This window comes from Lissotriton vulgaris, chromosome 8 (assembly GCF_964263255.1).
Source record: "Lissotriton vulgaris chromosome 8, aLisVul1.2, whole genome shotgun sequence".
In the NCBI taxonomy this organism is placed as follows: domain Eukaryota; kingdom Metazoa; phylum Chordata; class Amphibia; order Caudata; family Salamandridae; genus Lissotriton; species Lissotriton vulgaris.
The window spans coordinates 172,115,125-172,130,825 of NC_141696.1; the positions used below are offsets into that span (position 1 = coordinate 172,115,125).

The following is a 15,701-nucleotide window of genomic DNA, read 5'->3' on the forward strand; positions in this document are numbered from 1 at the left end:
TCCAGGATGGGCAGGGGAACGGATCACCCCGGACTTCTACAAAGACGGAAATGTTTTTCTGGGGTAGAAAAAATTGCATTTCCACAGAAGGCTCCTATTACTCCTGCATGGAGTTCTCCACACAGAGAACAGGAGGCTTTGGGGAAAGTCACGTGACACCGGCCTCCCAGACGTAACTCTACTTCTCGAAGGCAGGTGTACTTCTGAGAATCTTTGGAATCACAAAAAGTGTATTTGTGAATTGGGCCCCATGGTAATAAATAAAGGTTACACCTTCAAAACTACTCCTAGAAATAAACACTACAGCTACACTGAAGGATTAAAAGCTTCCCCAGAAAACATCTCACACAACATTATCTAATTTAAACAATTAAATAACGAGTAATGCTTAACGGTGATGTTGATAAACTTGAGCTGTAGTGTACCAACATGCAACCATTGTGGACTTTGATCACAAAAGAATTTAATATTTGTGGAAGGAACCACAGGCACAGAAAATCTGCATTTCATTCACAAACATATCACCGAACATATCACAAAATGTTCGGCTTCTGCAACAGGACATCCCGGTCACTCCCAAGACCACAATGAAGGACCCCAGGGGCCCACACTGGATATTCTGGCATAAACAGGATCTGAAATGAGCACTGGGGAGATGACTGTACTTAGTGGCTAGGTTGAGAGAGGGCACACACAGAGCCTTGGTCACTGGATGTACATTGGGTGGTGCAGAATGTCTTCCAATGGACCCTCTTATTGATGAGGTAGGCACCAGTGCATGCTAACGTGTGGAGATATGTGCAGTCTTCTGAAGACCATCAACAACTGTTGCACATGTGCACTCTACCCCATCAGCATTCTGCATATCTAGGCCAGAGGCAACCAAATGTTACTTTTACACCAATGTTACTCGCACGTAAATAATTAATAAACAATTGTCATCATATGCAGGAAAGACAAATACGAAATTACTCCCAGATTTGTGAGTAGCTAAAAGAAGGAGACATATGCCCCAATTCCAAACCAGCTGACACAGTGATACATTCTCTTGGAAAGTCAATACATTTTCCACCTGTAAAATACAAGTACCCTTTGAAACTAGGTTGCAATTGCTTTGCCTAATGGTTTATGTTTCCCTAACATGCCAATGTCTGTTTTGAGTGCACCAGATTTTAGGTCATTAAAATGCATTCAGTAACCTAGATCTTGAAGACAATCCATCAAGTGGGAAGCTGATGAGTCTGCTGTACCTGTGGCAAACCACAGCAAAATGTGCTTACCACCCAGGAGCATGTCCAAAAAAAACACATGTACATGGGCAATGGGTTCAAAGGCATAGACTAAAGAACTGAGAGGATAAGCCAACGATGGTAAAACACCAAAGGCTAGGGGCCTTCCTGGTCACATTCCAACAACTTGGGTGCTCCTACAGCGAAGGTAGCGAAATCTTTGATAAACAGTCAAATTCCTTGAGTGAGACAGGAGCATGCACGGACGCAGTCGATGGTGGAGTGTGCCAAATACAGTTGATAAATTGAGTAGGACCCGTAGGCGGACACAAACACTATCGACTACTATCCCAAGGTCACCAAGGAGGGACCCTAAAATGGAATAGGGGCTCGTGACTAAATGAAAACCACTTGGAAGATGTCCTTGTCATCCCAAATTTCCACAAACACATAAATTACCTGCATGGATACCTTCTCAGCAGTTCAGCAGAATACAGTACATTTAAATTAGGGCAAAAATATACTGATCTGTTGCGCTTAAACAATGATAAATGCCACTATTTACCTCTTGGATTGTTCAATATGGCCTCGGATGCCTTTCCTCCGTCTCCACAGCGGGTGTCGTCGAAGGGAAGACACTGATCTCCAGTCCCGGCCACTACCTCTGAATTCTTGATGACGTCCTTCACATCGGTGGTAGACTTGATCTTGTAGACCCGTCGACTGTTGGTGTCCGAGAGGTAAATGGATCCACTAATGGGATCTGTCGCCAGGTAGTACTTATGTGCTGGACTGTGGCTGAAAGGTAATACGGAAGGTCATTCGGAGAGCTCTCAGGGCTCCGTACCATTGACCTTCTTGAGGCAAAGCCAAACACGAATAACTAAAAACACCAAGACAAAACCTATGTAAATAGACACAGGCTAACACCATCTCAACATTAAGCCTCTCTTATAATTTTTCTACCAACCATTTACTTAAGCTCTGGACTGTCATTTAGTTTCTGGGACTACATCCTCATTTTATCAGAAAGCATCAAAGCATCAGTGCCTAAAAATGACTGGACAATCGCTAGAAAATGGATCTCAATGGTCCACAATGGACAGGAAATAAGTATGCCATTGGGAATATATGACATGCTGTCTCAAAGGGGTTTTTACAGTGTTTGTGTCTGGAGCAATGCTTTAGTACATATGGCCCATAGTTCCTTCTTTTTCCACCCTTACTCTAAAAGAAAAAAAATACTTAACAAAAAATACGGAAATTAAATTGGCTTTGAAAACATAAAAATCGTGCACACGCAATAAAAATAGTGATTTGAATCAAACAGCAAGAGTTTGAATTTTAGTAAACATGATTCTGCTTTAGAGATTTTTTTTTGGGTTGTGTCAACACCCCTCCAAGTCAAGTATATTCCCAGCAACATTCAAACGGCATTGAGCTGGTTTCTGCATTGTGAATAATTTTGGAACTTGCGGTGCTGGAGACTGAAATTTGCTATCCCTTGAATGCTGCTGGCACGAGCTTCAGTGATGGCTAGTACTTTGCCCAGTGGACTTGTGATTCATAGTGAACAGAGAATGCCCTAGGAATAGCGTCTAGCACATCCTATCTCTTTCCACTTTAGAAGATGCACCTCTTTTCGCACCTTGGACCAGTCACAACCCTTTACTCGAACCAACACAAAATACAGTCCTCAAAAGCAGATACTCCGACCTCAACAAATTATAATCAACATCATTTCTGCATAAATCACGGCCATGACTTGTTGAAGTGTATATTTGTCCACAATGCCATATGCCGCCCATTGTTCCAAGCTTTGAAATCCTTTCTACATTCAAATGACTTAACCGTGGAGAGAGGGGGGAACGCGGGCCGGATATTGCCAGGGATATCCCCCCGAGAGTTATCTTATTAAGGCCTGAGAAGATCTCATCTCTTCAAACGACACAATTTCTCACTAAATAAAACGGTTTGACCTTCGCGACAGCCCCCGCGCCTGGCGGTTCTGCCTCCATCTGCGCCGCTTGCTGGTGACAGACGGCTGCGGGGGCATTATTTGATTCACCTGCACGTCACTCATACTAACCAAGTGGTTTCCACCCGTAAAGGAACGCTGCCCTGGGGGAATCCGCCATCCATTTTGATCAGGCCTTGGCTTTCAGGGACACCATCTTGGTGAAGCCGGGATGAATGTCAGTCAGCGCGGCTCCGCGCGCGCGCTAATACCTTAAGGCTCGTGGACAGCGGAGGACATCTGTACTCCGAGCTGTCACAGGTGGGGTAAACAAGCAAACGAGGTAAATACGCTTAGACACAGGCTGCACACCTGCGTTTTCAAAGCAAATTTGTGCCCACGCTCTACTTTAACGCGCCTGCAGCTATGTCGGTGTAATGAGGTTTGACCTCACCTCCAAGCGCATGCGCGTTTCTAAAGTCCCTGCCCCAGGTTTTTTCTGCTCCCGCCACAACAACACAGAAGTTTATCAGGGTTTACGAAGGCTCTACTGCTCACGAGACACAACTCGTTAGCGGCCACTGCCCCACAGCTGGGGCTTAAGGAAGTAGTAACTTCTGCCGATGTTAACCCCACAGAGCCTGGCTAGTCACTTATTCAAACGAAGGCTTTCGTGTACTCTTTCGATTGAATGCAGAATCCATTTTCCTTTCCCTCCCATTGAAGAATAATTTTTATGAATGTGGAGAGGATGTGGAAGCAGATACTTGCTAGGAGGAATGGTTCACTAAATGAACCCTTCAAGATAACTTCAACATTTTAAAGTTTCTAAGGGTGCCGTCGTTAATGCGGTGGAGTCTGCTTTGATCGGACTATGGTAAAGCTGCAAATCGCGACTTTGATGGGACTCGTTGACCAAGCAAGAAGATTCGCTGTCTCTTATGGAAGATGTTACCTGGCAGTTTAAAGAACTGGTAACACGGTACTCACTGTGGGTACGCGGATGCACAAACACACAAACATGCATTTCTGGTTCTCCTGCTGCCAACCAGCACACAATTCTTGGACTCAGGCACACAGTACCAGAGTCAAACTGAGGCACAAAATAGGCCCGGGCAACAAAATAATAGTGGACCTCTTTCACGAATCAGATAGCTGAAAAAACATGGACCACATTTGCAAATCGGCCAGTTTGGAACTTGTAAGTGTTTTGCAGCCTATGGAAGATTTTTGGGATTTTAGCTTGCTGTAAGCAATGTTTGTGGGGGGAAACGGCATCTACAAGGCAGCATGAACCGCGCATTCCATTACAATGAAAGCGTTACCATGCATTTGACTTTACAACGAAAAAAGTAAGTATTTCATAGGTAAGCCCAAAGCCTTTAGAGGTAGAGCGTGTGTTTATGTATAAAAGGCATGTTTTTTTTTAGGGTTTAGGGCGGCTGTGGGTTTCGGGAGAAAGGGTATTAGGGTGGTTGTGAGTTTTTAGGTTGCAAAGAAATTTTGAGGATTTAGGGTGGGTTTGGTGATTTGGGTGGGAAGGGAATTTTGAGGGTTTAGTGTAGTTTTGGGTTTGTGGGTGGCAAGGGAATTTTTAGGGTTTAGGGTTGTTATAAGAAAAAATATATATACATAAAAATATATGACTATATACATGGTAATTAGAGATAAATTTATAATTTAAATATATTTGTAAAATTATATACACACATACCTATATGTCTGTGTATAAAAAAACGATAAATCAACATTTATTTTTAAAAAACGCATATGCCTTTACCACGCATGTTTATACAATGAAAATGTAAGTATTTCACAGGTAACTATAATGCCTCCAAAATATATATACATACGTAACACTTACCTGCTAAATACTTACATTTCATTGTAAAATCATGCGTTGCAAAGGCATATGCTTGGTAGTGGCATTCGTTGTAAAGGCATGCATGGTAAAGACGCCGTTATGCTAATGACCGCGTTGTAAAGGCCTACGTTGTATTTGCATGTGTGGTTCCATCAATCAACCTGTTCGTGATGATCACTGCCTGATTGCCCTAAAAGGCTAGTCGATCCTGAAGAGTACCCGACACTCTGCCTCGACAACATTATGTCTCATTACTCTTCTTACCACACACAGTCAGTGTTTTCCTATCATACATTACAAATGCCTCCCTGTTTACACTCTCGCACAGACACAAAAATTATTTTTCTTTCCAATCACATATAGTACTTGTCGCTCAACACACACAAAAAGGTCTCCTACCTCCCACTGTACACGTCTCACTCCTCAAAAAAAGCCTACACACATCAAATTATTCCCCCACCCCCCACACACACACATATGCTCAACCCACCGTATAAGCAAGTCTCAAACACACACGTTTTTGCCTCCTCACACTCAACACGTGTTCCCCGCAGAATACTTTCTGGTCTTCTACCTTTCACTGTACCAACCTCCTGCTGCGCACAATTACTCCACCTAATTTCCGCCCAATAACAGTCCAGTCCACCCACTCCTTCTTACAGACACAATCTGATGCCCTACCTCCCACATCACCCAGCTCCCCTTCCACAATGCAAAGCTAGTTTCCTTCCATGTATACTCAATACAAGCCCCTGATATTAATACACACACACAGTCTGTTCTACTAGCTCCCATGGCACCTACCTCCCCTCCTCACGTACAAGCATGCGCACACAAACCTACAATCCGAGTTTGAAATTCAGGTGTTTGAATAAAAACTGAGGAGCCAAAATAAAGAGTGCAAAAATGCCAAGTTCACAGAATATTGAAAAAGAAACAAAAAACAAAAAAATAGAAAGAATGGGGAAAACAAACTTTCTTAACGATAAAAGAGGGCACTGTGTTGTCAGGTCAGGATTAATTCGATTTTATAAAATAGATCGCAATGAATAAACAGTGATCAAAATCAAACAAGGCTGGTCGTATGGTTTGTATAACCTTGAGTAACCTGTTCTTTGGCTTAGAAAGGAACAAGAGGTGGAAAAGAATATGTCAGGAGGGAGGGGCCTATGATAACGTGACTGGGCAGGCAGCCTCCCGGATAGGTCCGTTCTACTGGAACAACATAAAGGAAGTTAAGTGGCATGTTTTATATCTCAAAGCTACAGCTGAATATCAGAATGTAATTCAGAAATATCATCCAACATAAACACTGACATTTTTTAACCCCTTCGATGCTGATGACGAGCTCAGCTCGTCATGTATCGCGGTAATTTTAAAATTGCCGCACAGCGCAAAAATCGCCGCAGCAGCGATGCGGTTAAAGACCATATTTAGGACCTAATATTCATGTCAGACGATATCCTGACGATGTTTTTCTGGATCCTCAACATTTCGGTCTTTTGTCAACATATCGTTCACAGAAATATTGGGTCTTTGGTATTTTTGTACATCCCACAGGGTGAAAAATTTCTATTGTTAACCTCAGTGGGGCCATATTGTGTGGACAATATTTAGGACGATATTTATGCTAAGCAACATTCTGACAACAATGTTCGGGCACAATACACTTCCTGACACACCATTGTCAGACAGTCATGGGGCTGAACTCTAACAAAGAATTCTGCAAGGAGGCCAGGCTATTATCCAAAAAGTAGGACTGTGCTCAAAACATTCAGAGTGTGGGACAGTCAATCCAAAAAGTCCTTTTTTGCATCAGCAGTGAGACCAGATGGCTTTCTGCAGAATGAGACAGCTTTGCTCGCCCTAGTTCCAGACAGATGTCCTCTGACGCATACCAGCTTTTATTTTGGGACGCAAATCTGAAATGTTGGCACTAATATATTGACACGAGTGCACAGAAAGTGAAGTACAACATTAAAAAACTTTTTTTTTCTTCTATGTCAGATTTTACAGTTTTTCATTCACGGGCGCTTGGCAATTTTCTGGCCCCACACCATCCTTTGCACCATGGAATGTGCTCTACATAGCACAGATATTGACTCTGTGAGAATGTCGATTCCCAGAAATATCCAATGAGCCCCCTTGCGTCCCTGAATAGGGTCCTGGTAATTTAATAAATATATTTCTTTTGTCAACAGATCTGAAACTGTGGGGAACCTTAGTGCTTTGATACCAGAAAACAGTTCAATAGTAAAAATGTATTCACTACAGAAGGTTAAAATGCGCTGTTGGCCTAATCAGGACTCAACATATTTCCTCTATAGGTTTTATGCCCAGTTCTCTGCATTACACACATCAACCTTCTGAGCTGTCTATAACCATAAATAACTAAACAACACAAAGGCAGTGTAAAGCAAGAAACATCTCACTACTAATGAAGAGATCTTGGTATTCCCAGAAAATGAATGGTTATGATTACTGATAAAGTAGACTTCTGGTCTAAAGTATCAGTTGCAGAGTTCAGCGTTTTTAGGTTCAAACCCCAATTGGTACACTCCCTGGTCCGTCTGCCCAAATATCAGTATAAGGATTACTACTGGTGAAAGGAGTTACAACCAGTGCTTTAAATGGGCTAGTACTGTCGGGTACGGAGTACCGGCACTTTTTTATTTTGAGAGAGAGAGAGAGAATACCGGCACTTATCAAGAGAGATGTAGTACTTGCAATTGGAGAGTACCGGCACTTCTCAGAAACAAGGAGGTACTGGGACTTCTAGTTTTCCATTTCAAACACTGGTAACAGCCAATTCAATTGCACTTGATTTTATCGAACCAAAGAGGTAAGAAGGTCGATTGGAGAAGGTGGGATTCGAACCCGTGGCCTCCAGAGTCTACAGAAACTTCTGCATTAGTCTGTTGAGGTATCTCAGCCAGGACTCAATGAAAGATAATGGTTCCTGTGTTGTTTTTGTGAAAGGTACCTTCCACCTCATAGTAACAATCTTTCACTACAGACTGACTATGTCAATACCAAAGGACATAGGCACAAGAAAGGGGGCGATTATTAAATTATGAATTGACCTAGATCTGGCAACAACTGCCCTTGCCATCTAAGTTTCAATGATCTGCTCTCATGAAGTGAAGGCGGTCCAGGGACCCCGCGTGTGGGGTGCCCTCCGTTTAATAAAACATCTTGCTCCTGTGCTTTATTGTAGCCTGCGGACACTGGAAGCATTATGAGCTATCGATTAAACCGTGTCCCCGCCTATCTAACCCCAATTTGTCATCTCTCAGTGCCGCTTGAACATGACTAGCTATAGATCCGCGAAAAGCGTTGAGCGTCACTCCACGTGACGGATGGACTCCAGGGTCCACGACAGATTGCCTACATTCGTTTAAATTGTGCTGACTTCATTCGACAGTGACTCATCTTTACAAGCATTAGCAGAGCCAATAGGTCTCGTCTATGTGAGATAGTGCCTTTGTCAATGTTTAAAGCCATGGTGCGCTGCAGCATGGCTACTGTGCAGTACGACAGAAAGTTTTGAGGAAAAAAAGCGCTATGATGCGGCCATGTCATAATGCCTTTTTTTTTTTAATTGCTGGAAGGAGGGCAAAGCAGGAGCCATAGTGGAGGGAGGGCGGAAGGACGAGCAACACGGAGGGTGTAGATGTCTCCTGCTGTGCCCACCCCCAATTAAAAAAGTGCGCTAGATGAGACTTACCTTTGCCATATCAAGCTTTAAAAATATTTTTTTGATAACTTTCAGCTGCACTGCTGTGCAATATGGCTAAAAGCATTGACAACACCAATAGGTTGTGTATGAGAGAGCTATTGGCTTTGCCAATGCTTTTTCCCCCACTGGTAGGATGGAAGGGCTCAAGCAACAACGATTGGATGGGAGGAGGTAAACAACACAATTCATGACACGAGGATGGGAGGCAGAAGCAACATAACGTGGTGGGACAGGACAAGCAACAACACAAGAAAAGCAACAACACAAGAAAAGCAACTACAAAAAATGAATCTGAACTCGTTTAAAGTAATCAGGTGCACTTGTGACCTCAAGACGATTTTGCACTCTATTAAAAACAACTGTAATGCAGAGTGGGAGGAGGGATGGCGGGGAATGGCCTGCAAACACATGCACTCTTATGGAGTGCTGCAACGACTACAAAAAAAGGAGCTCCAAAAGCAAAAGCAGTGGAAGGACGCAAGGAAGAAGTACTTCAGGGCTTGCGCCATGCTCCAGGGGAGAGACAAACACACGAAAAGGAAGTGCAGCCGGCATGTGCTGACGAAAGAGAAACAAGGAAATGAGAGTGACGATGAAGTCAACCAATGGTAAGCAATGACTGGGATCCAAGCCCCTGCGAGTAAGCAAAATGTCTCGCAAGCGACAGTAGCTGCATGGTCTCATGTGAGACTGAAAAGTCGATGGCACCTACAACTTCCCACATACCACCATGCACCGCGAAGGACAGTGAAAGCTGTAAAAGGGAACCCACAGGGGGCTTACCTGTGTCGGAAATCTTTATTTCTGACAGAAGATAAGAAAGCAGGAGGACAGAAGAGAAGAAACAACATTAGTAGCCTAAAAAAGTGACATCAACCGTATCATGCATCGAGATTGTGATTAAAAATGATGTGTACAGCAGCCGGACGATATATTTGGTAAAATATGCGGGACACAGATATAGCCCGAAAATCATTCTAGATTACCCCCTTTCTGCAAGCCTGTTTCATCATCAAAATACACTTCTAATTAGAAAATAATGCCACTACTACTCATTTATTACGGACGAGTAATGCCACACTGCTGCAATAAGTCTCTCTCCCTTAGTTGGCACATAATTCACGAAGGAAGTGTGCAGCGGAGGCCTCCACTTACCCTCCAAAACATGCATAGCACCAAATTCCTTTTCCCCAAGGTATTCAACTGTAATAAATACAACACTACTGTCCACTTCGACATTAAGGAAACATCTAGAATTGGCAAAAACCCTGCTCGTCTTTTTTCATGTTGTTTTAGGTGTGCGTAGTGGCTAATTTTTTGTTGTTGTTGTTGGTGCACTCCAATGCACTGACACATACTTCGGTCATCACCATAACTTTATTATCGATCACAAAGATATTAAAAAGTACATCGCAAATATTACATACATACACTTGTTACTCGCAAAATGATGATTGTAAAATCCCCAAAATACATCATTTTATAAAAAGAAACATTTAAAATCCCATGCCAGAATAAGAACCATGTTCGACAATACATATAATTAGTATAAAAATATCAATTATTAACTACTATAAACTAAATATATTGCACAGAACACTTAGAGCGTCTAACCCATAAAGCCCACAGGAATTTGTCTAGGCCGAATACCGCAAATCTGATGGTACCTGTGCTAAGAATTCTAAACACCTCTAAATAATGGCTAGGTCCAATAAACCTACACAAGGGGATGATCCACTTAGCCTTCAAATTCTCATAGTGTGGACAAAAATATAGCAGATGGGCTAAGTATTTGGGGCTTCTTTTACAAGTGGAACATGTAACATCAGAAAGAACATGACCACCACTTGCTACAAAACAGTTTGGTGGGGGACGTCTTGTATCTAAACTGAAGAAACTATTTCCGTGCTAATGAAGGAACAACTTCATCAATGGTATCCTCAAAAAGGAGGAAGGGTTTAAAGTCTATAAATTCTCGAGTAGGCAGGCATCTTCTTCGGTTACAAAGATATCCAAAATGGGGACATTGTACCAGGATTTTATGAAGACCTAAAAATCAACGCTCGAGAATGAATTATTCCCAATTTTATATAGGATCAGGGTGGGGTTCAGACACCAGACCAAGTGAACCAGACCAGAGGGCCATATAGCACAATGGGGTTAGAAGTCTGAACCATCTCCCCTGAAGACATGACCATTATGTGCAACAATAAACCAATCATACTTTCAAAACCTGAGGGTAAACTAGAACTTGTCCTTTTTGATTTCGTTCACAAAAAGCCCCTGCTGCTAATCTTGCCTCATCTGACTTTTCTAAATAGCCTTCCATGAATTTCTGCACTGAGTACATCAGATCTGAATGCGGTACCCTGTTGCAAGTTGCTGCGAACACCCTGGTGTACCTTAATTCCAGTATGTTGGTGACATTGCCGGAAGGGAAGATCCTACGGATGTAATTGAAATCTCCAACATAAATGCTTCCATCAGACCCACATGTCAGGGCAACTGGCGCCAATAGCTTGTTGCCATCTGCCAGACCGATACAGCTCGGACAGGAAATGCTGCGTCTACGTCCATTGCCCATGGTGCTTCCGATGACAGGAGGCTGCTGGGAAATGAACTGGTTTTCTCCATTCCCTTTGTGCAAGATACCTGCAAGAGAACAGTCGCATGAAAAAAATTAACCAGGCTTTGCCAGACATGGACCTTAGCTTAAATTTCCAAATAAGTAGAGCGAGGAACAAGGTAGGCTGGAGTATGATTTAAACACAGTTTGGTACACCGAATTGTGTGCGCCTGCCAATCGGCATCCCTGTTTTTATGTATTGCATTTTCATGGCTTAGATGCAATGCGACTAACAGCCGACAAGATTCTGAAATGTAGTCATTTCATGAGTGAGGATGTGTCTCGTGTGTAGCGTTTGCACCGCAGGCTCCAGAATCTAGATACTAAAGGGGTTTACGCACATCGAAAAGGAACCCGGTGGATCTAGGTTGTCCACTTTTGTGGTATGGAATGAAAGAACTATATTGCTCTAGGTGGAGTTATCAATAAAAAGGGAAGGAATTTAACAATTCTAAGTCACCAAGTCAGGGACAGCTCATAAAGAGAACAGCTGGTGGTTCATTTATATGCGCAGAATTACAAGTGCATGAACTTTTCCATTTGTGCAAAGAGACTATTAGAATACAATTCTACATACAGCTGTGCATCAAGCAGGGCCAAGCAACATATGGAAATTACACCATTGCCAAATCTGGAATTGCTTATCAACCAACAACATTCACTAAAGCCAACCTCTGTCACAAACAAAGACCTGCCCAAAAGTGTCTCTACCCTCACAATCCCACCTATCATCATCCAAGTTGGTCCTGCTGTGCCTTTTTAAAGGCACAGTCCCTTATTGAAATTTTTACATCTTTAGGTCTTAATTGCCCCTCCAGCTAGTAAAATTATCTGTTTGATCCAAGCAAGAAAAGTATCCAAGTATCTGAAAGCTATGTAGTTGTAATCATAAGTATATTTACAACAAAGTGACTAAAGTTTCTAAGCTATTGGCTTTATCTCCTGCATAAGGTATACTACGAATCCAATGACTATCAAAATATGCGCCAATTTACTATTTGGAAAAACTCATTTGAGAGTCTGCTCTCGAGACCTTCAACGTCATAAATAAAATTGTTAAAAATATATATTTTTTAAAGTCATCGTAATACGCCCTCTTTCCTCTGTGTGCTGGGAGACCATTGTGAGCCATAGAGAATTTTGGAATAAGCAACGCCTTGAAAAAGCCAAGGAATGATGAAACGGGTTGGCTGAACCATAATTAAGATGACTGATGCAATTAATCATACTAAGGCAACTGAATACTAAGTGGTGCTGAAGAGTTCTTAGTCTTTTTGCTATTCTTCAAATGAGTCTGTATCTAGGTTTTTCTAGTTTCATCCTTATTCGTCACATTTGCCGGCGACTCGTGTCCAGTTTATCACCGGTCAGTATGAGATGACTCCTTCGAGAGCAATGGAGATGGAATGCAAGAAAGCACAGAGACTTTATGCCACCATCGTCATATCGGGCTCGTCTCCTCCCTTGTCATGGATCTCCATATGTTTCCCAGTGCTCACTACATGAGTGTATGTTAATGTCCCATGACATCCATGGCAAACTCTTAAAGTTAATATGCAGGTATTTTAACAAATTCCCTATAATGGATGGCTAAACACGAAACACTCGAAATCTGAGCCTTATATTTGGTCAATTGTTCAAATATGTGAAAGTAGGATGATTATTAAATTGCAGAAAATGTTTGTCAGCTCTCAAGGAAAACCAAGGCCTTGCCCTTTACACATATGCCCATAACAGGTTTACACATCAGAAGCAAACGCCACTAAATGTAGTCTATCATTAATAATTTGTTCCAAGCGAGCTCCTTGTTTTTTTTTTTTTATGGTGGCTAAATTATTAACTGGTGCAGCGCGCGCGCCGCCATCCTCCAGGCAGCCATTTTCACCCACCGCTCTGTATGTTGAGGGCGTGGTGTGTGTCCAGCGCCCACCCGCCGAGCTTGGAGGCGTCTATTTCGTAGCCTTGCAGCACGGCGGTCCGCTTCTCCCACAGGATCAGGTCCGGACATGATTCGTATTCATAGCCCACCGACACTAGGAGCCAGAAAAGAAAAGAAAGAGAGTTAGAGTGATGGATATGCATATTCAGCAGCTGGCCGGGGCTTTTAATTAGGAGGAAGGATAAAAAAAAAAGGGCTTTCCTCCGGGCAGAGGCAAATCCTATTTAAAAAATCATCACATTAATGCTGGAGTCTCAATATTTTACTCTTTAAAGGCCACACTGCATTAAAATGAAAGGTCAACCGAGTAGTTGGTGTTGAACTAATGTGCTAAATATTTAAAAGGCACCCGCTTACAATGCGTTTAAGCTAGCTGTGTCTTCAGGTGCTTTTACACAGTAGGTTGCACATTTGGAAGACAAGATATCTGTGAAGCTGGGATTCACTGCAGCCAGGCAATAAGCACAAGACAAGCTTTCAGGGGGATCGAACTTTTCTGGAAAGGTTACTGCTGTCAAAGTTACCTGCAAAAGAGGGGTATAGCTAACCCTCAAAATGTCCAGGAATGCTAATGCGCAAATGTGTATGTGGGAAAAGCTTCTCAAGTTTTCGTTTTGCTGTGTGTGGCGCTTGTGCTTTTCATGGCAGGCAGATTGTATTTAGTACTTAGTTTTCAAGGCTTTGGGTCTGACTCCTTCATCCATTAGCTTCCTTTATTCTTGAACCTTCAGCTATTGGTTTGAGGCATGGTCAATCACATTTTCGATCAACACACAGGAGTGTTTTAGTCTTACTGTTTTTCTATTGGCTAGTTGAGTGTGTACTCCCACCTCTTTTGGAATGCAGGAAGCACTATTTTTCAACTCAAATCAGCCGATGAGTGACCCAGAAACCCTGGAGAGTGAGATCTAACAAAAGCATTTGAAAAACGGATGTTACAAAAAAGATGGCTTTATTTTTTGCATCATCCATGTTTAGGTCTCACTAATACAATGCAAGACGTCTGTTGGCGAAAAGACCTAATGTCAGCTTAAAGTGAGCACAAAGCATACCAACGGTTGGATTTATTATCACTCATTTGCTGCTTTTTATCCATCAACTTTTGTTGGCTTTAGTTTCTCTTCTTGTGCCTGTCCCAGTGCTCACATTGGAAGCACTATTTTACCTTTTGGGTTAAACACTCAATGAAACTGCATGTGTTTTCCAGCTGTCTCCCTTATGTACTGCTCTGCCCCCTCCACCACACTCTGTGTTGCTCTCGCTCACCCATGTGCTACCCACGCTCTCTTCCATGTTGCGCTCACCCTGGTGTGCTTCTCCCCATCTTGCATTTACGCCCTGTGCTTTCCCCGAACAGCAGCATGTACATCTATCTAGCCCGTGTGCTCCTCTTCCCCCACCCTCCATACAGCTCCCCCCACCCACGTCCTTTGTGTTTTTTCTGCCCCCTTTCACTTCAAATCGCTTCTGACACCATGTTGCTTCTTCCCTCTACATCACTTCCTTCCACACTAACATCCTGTGTATTGCTTCCCTCACTCATGCCTCAAAAAAGAAAATAACTGCTTTGCGGTCCATTTTTATTTTTTATTTACCAATCAACTTGAATTAATAAAGAAAAAGAAAAAAAGCATCTGCTTCTGTTTGTTGGAGTGTGCATGCATGTTGCGTGCACCAGAAATTACATGGGTGAATGCTCTAAGGCACCGTTTCTTGATTACTCTTTAGCGCTGTTGCACAGCATCACTAAAAACCACTGGCAAAGCAAATCGACTTCAAAAGGTGTGACCTACTGCCTTTGCCCATGCTGCTTTCAGATGCTTTTGTCAGTGCTCCCTCCCCATTGCTGCCATAAAAACAACAAACCTTGACAATGTTTGGTTTTCAAGAACACTCATGGCAGAAGGCAGTATTCTGCCAGTCATACCCAGCTTGCACTCATCTCTCTTTGGAGGGGGCGGGGTGGTTTCTGACCCGTTACGGATGTATTGCTACTTATTTTGAAATATTATTCCAATATATGGTCGCCAGCAGGAACAAGTCTGTGGGACTTTAAAAGGCTAACTTCTGCAGCACCATGTCAGAGGAAACTAAAAAGAGGACTCTCGGCTAAAATAAAACCCGGTCAACCTAGTGAACAGGCATACCTTCTAAAGTTGACGACACTGAGTGACTCATGCAGGCAGTCACTTACATATTTATTGACAATTTGAAAGTTAAGCAGGAAGTGCGCTGGGGAGTCACTTGGAGATTGAAGCAGGAAAAACCAGGTGAGGTTAGTGACACAGGAGGGTGGAATTAACTTGCAAATTTAGTGGCACCAAGGGATTGAAGTAGGAAGCGCCTT

General features: G+C 42.7%; 1 protein-coding gene across 1 annotated transcript in view; it reads right to left on the reverse strand.

The window, feature by feature from the left end:
* The window catches only part of TENM4 (teneurin transmembrane protein 4), a 1,632,468-nt gene that overhangs the window by 81,286 nt on the left and 1,535,481 nt on the right, over nucleotides 1-15,701 (reverse strand). The window contains exons 25-28 of the mRNA XM_086933907.1: nucleotides 13,305-13,448; nucleotides 11,192-11,441; nucleotides 9,573-9,593; nucleotides 1,795-2,027 (exon numbers count right to left, since the gene is read on the reverse strand). Coding sequence (XP_086790033.1) covers nucleotides 1,795-2,027; nucleotides 9,573-9,593; nucleotides 11,192-11,441; nucleotides 13,305-13,448 — 648 coding nt within the window. The remainder of the gene's footprint in view (nucleotides 1-1,794; nucleotides 2,028-9,572; nucleotides 9,594-11,191; nucleotides 11,442-13,304; nucleotides 13,449-15,701) is intronic.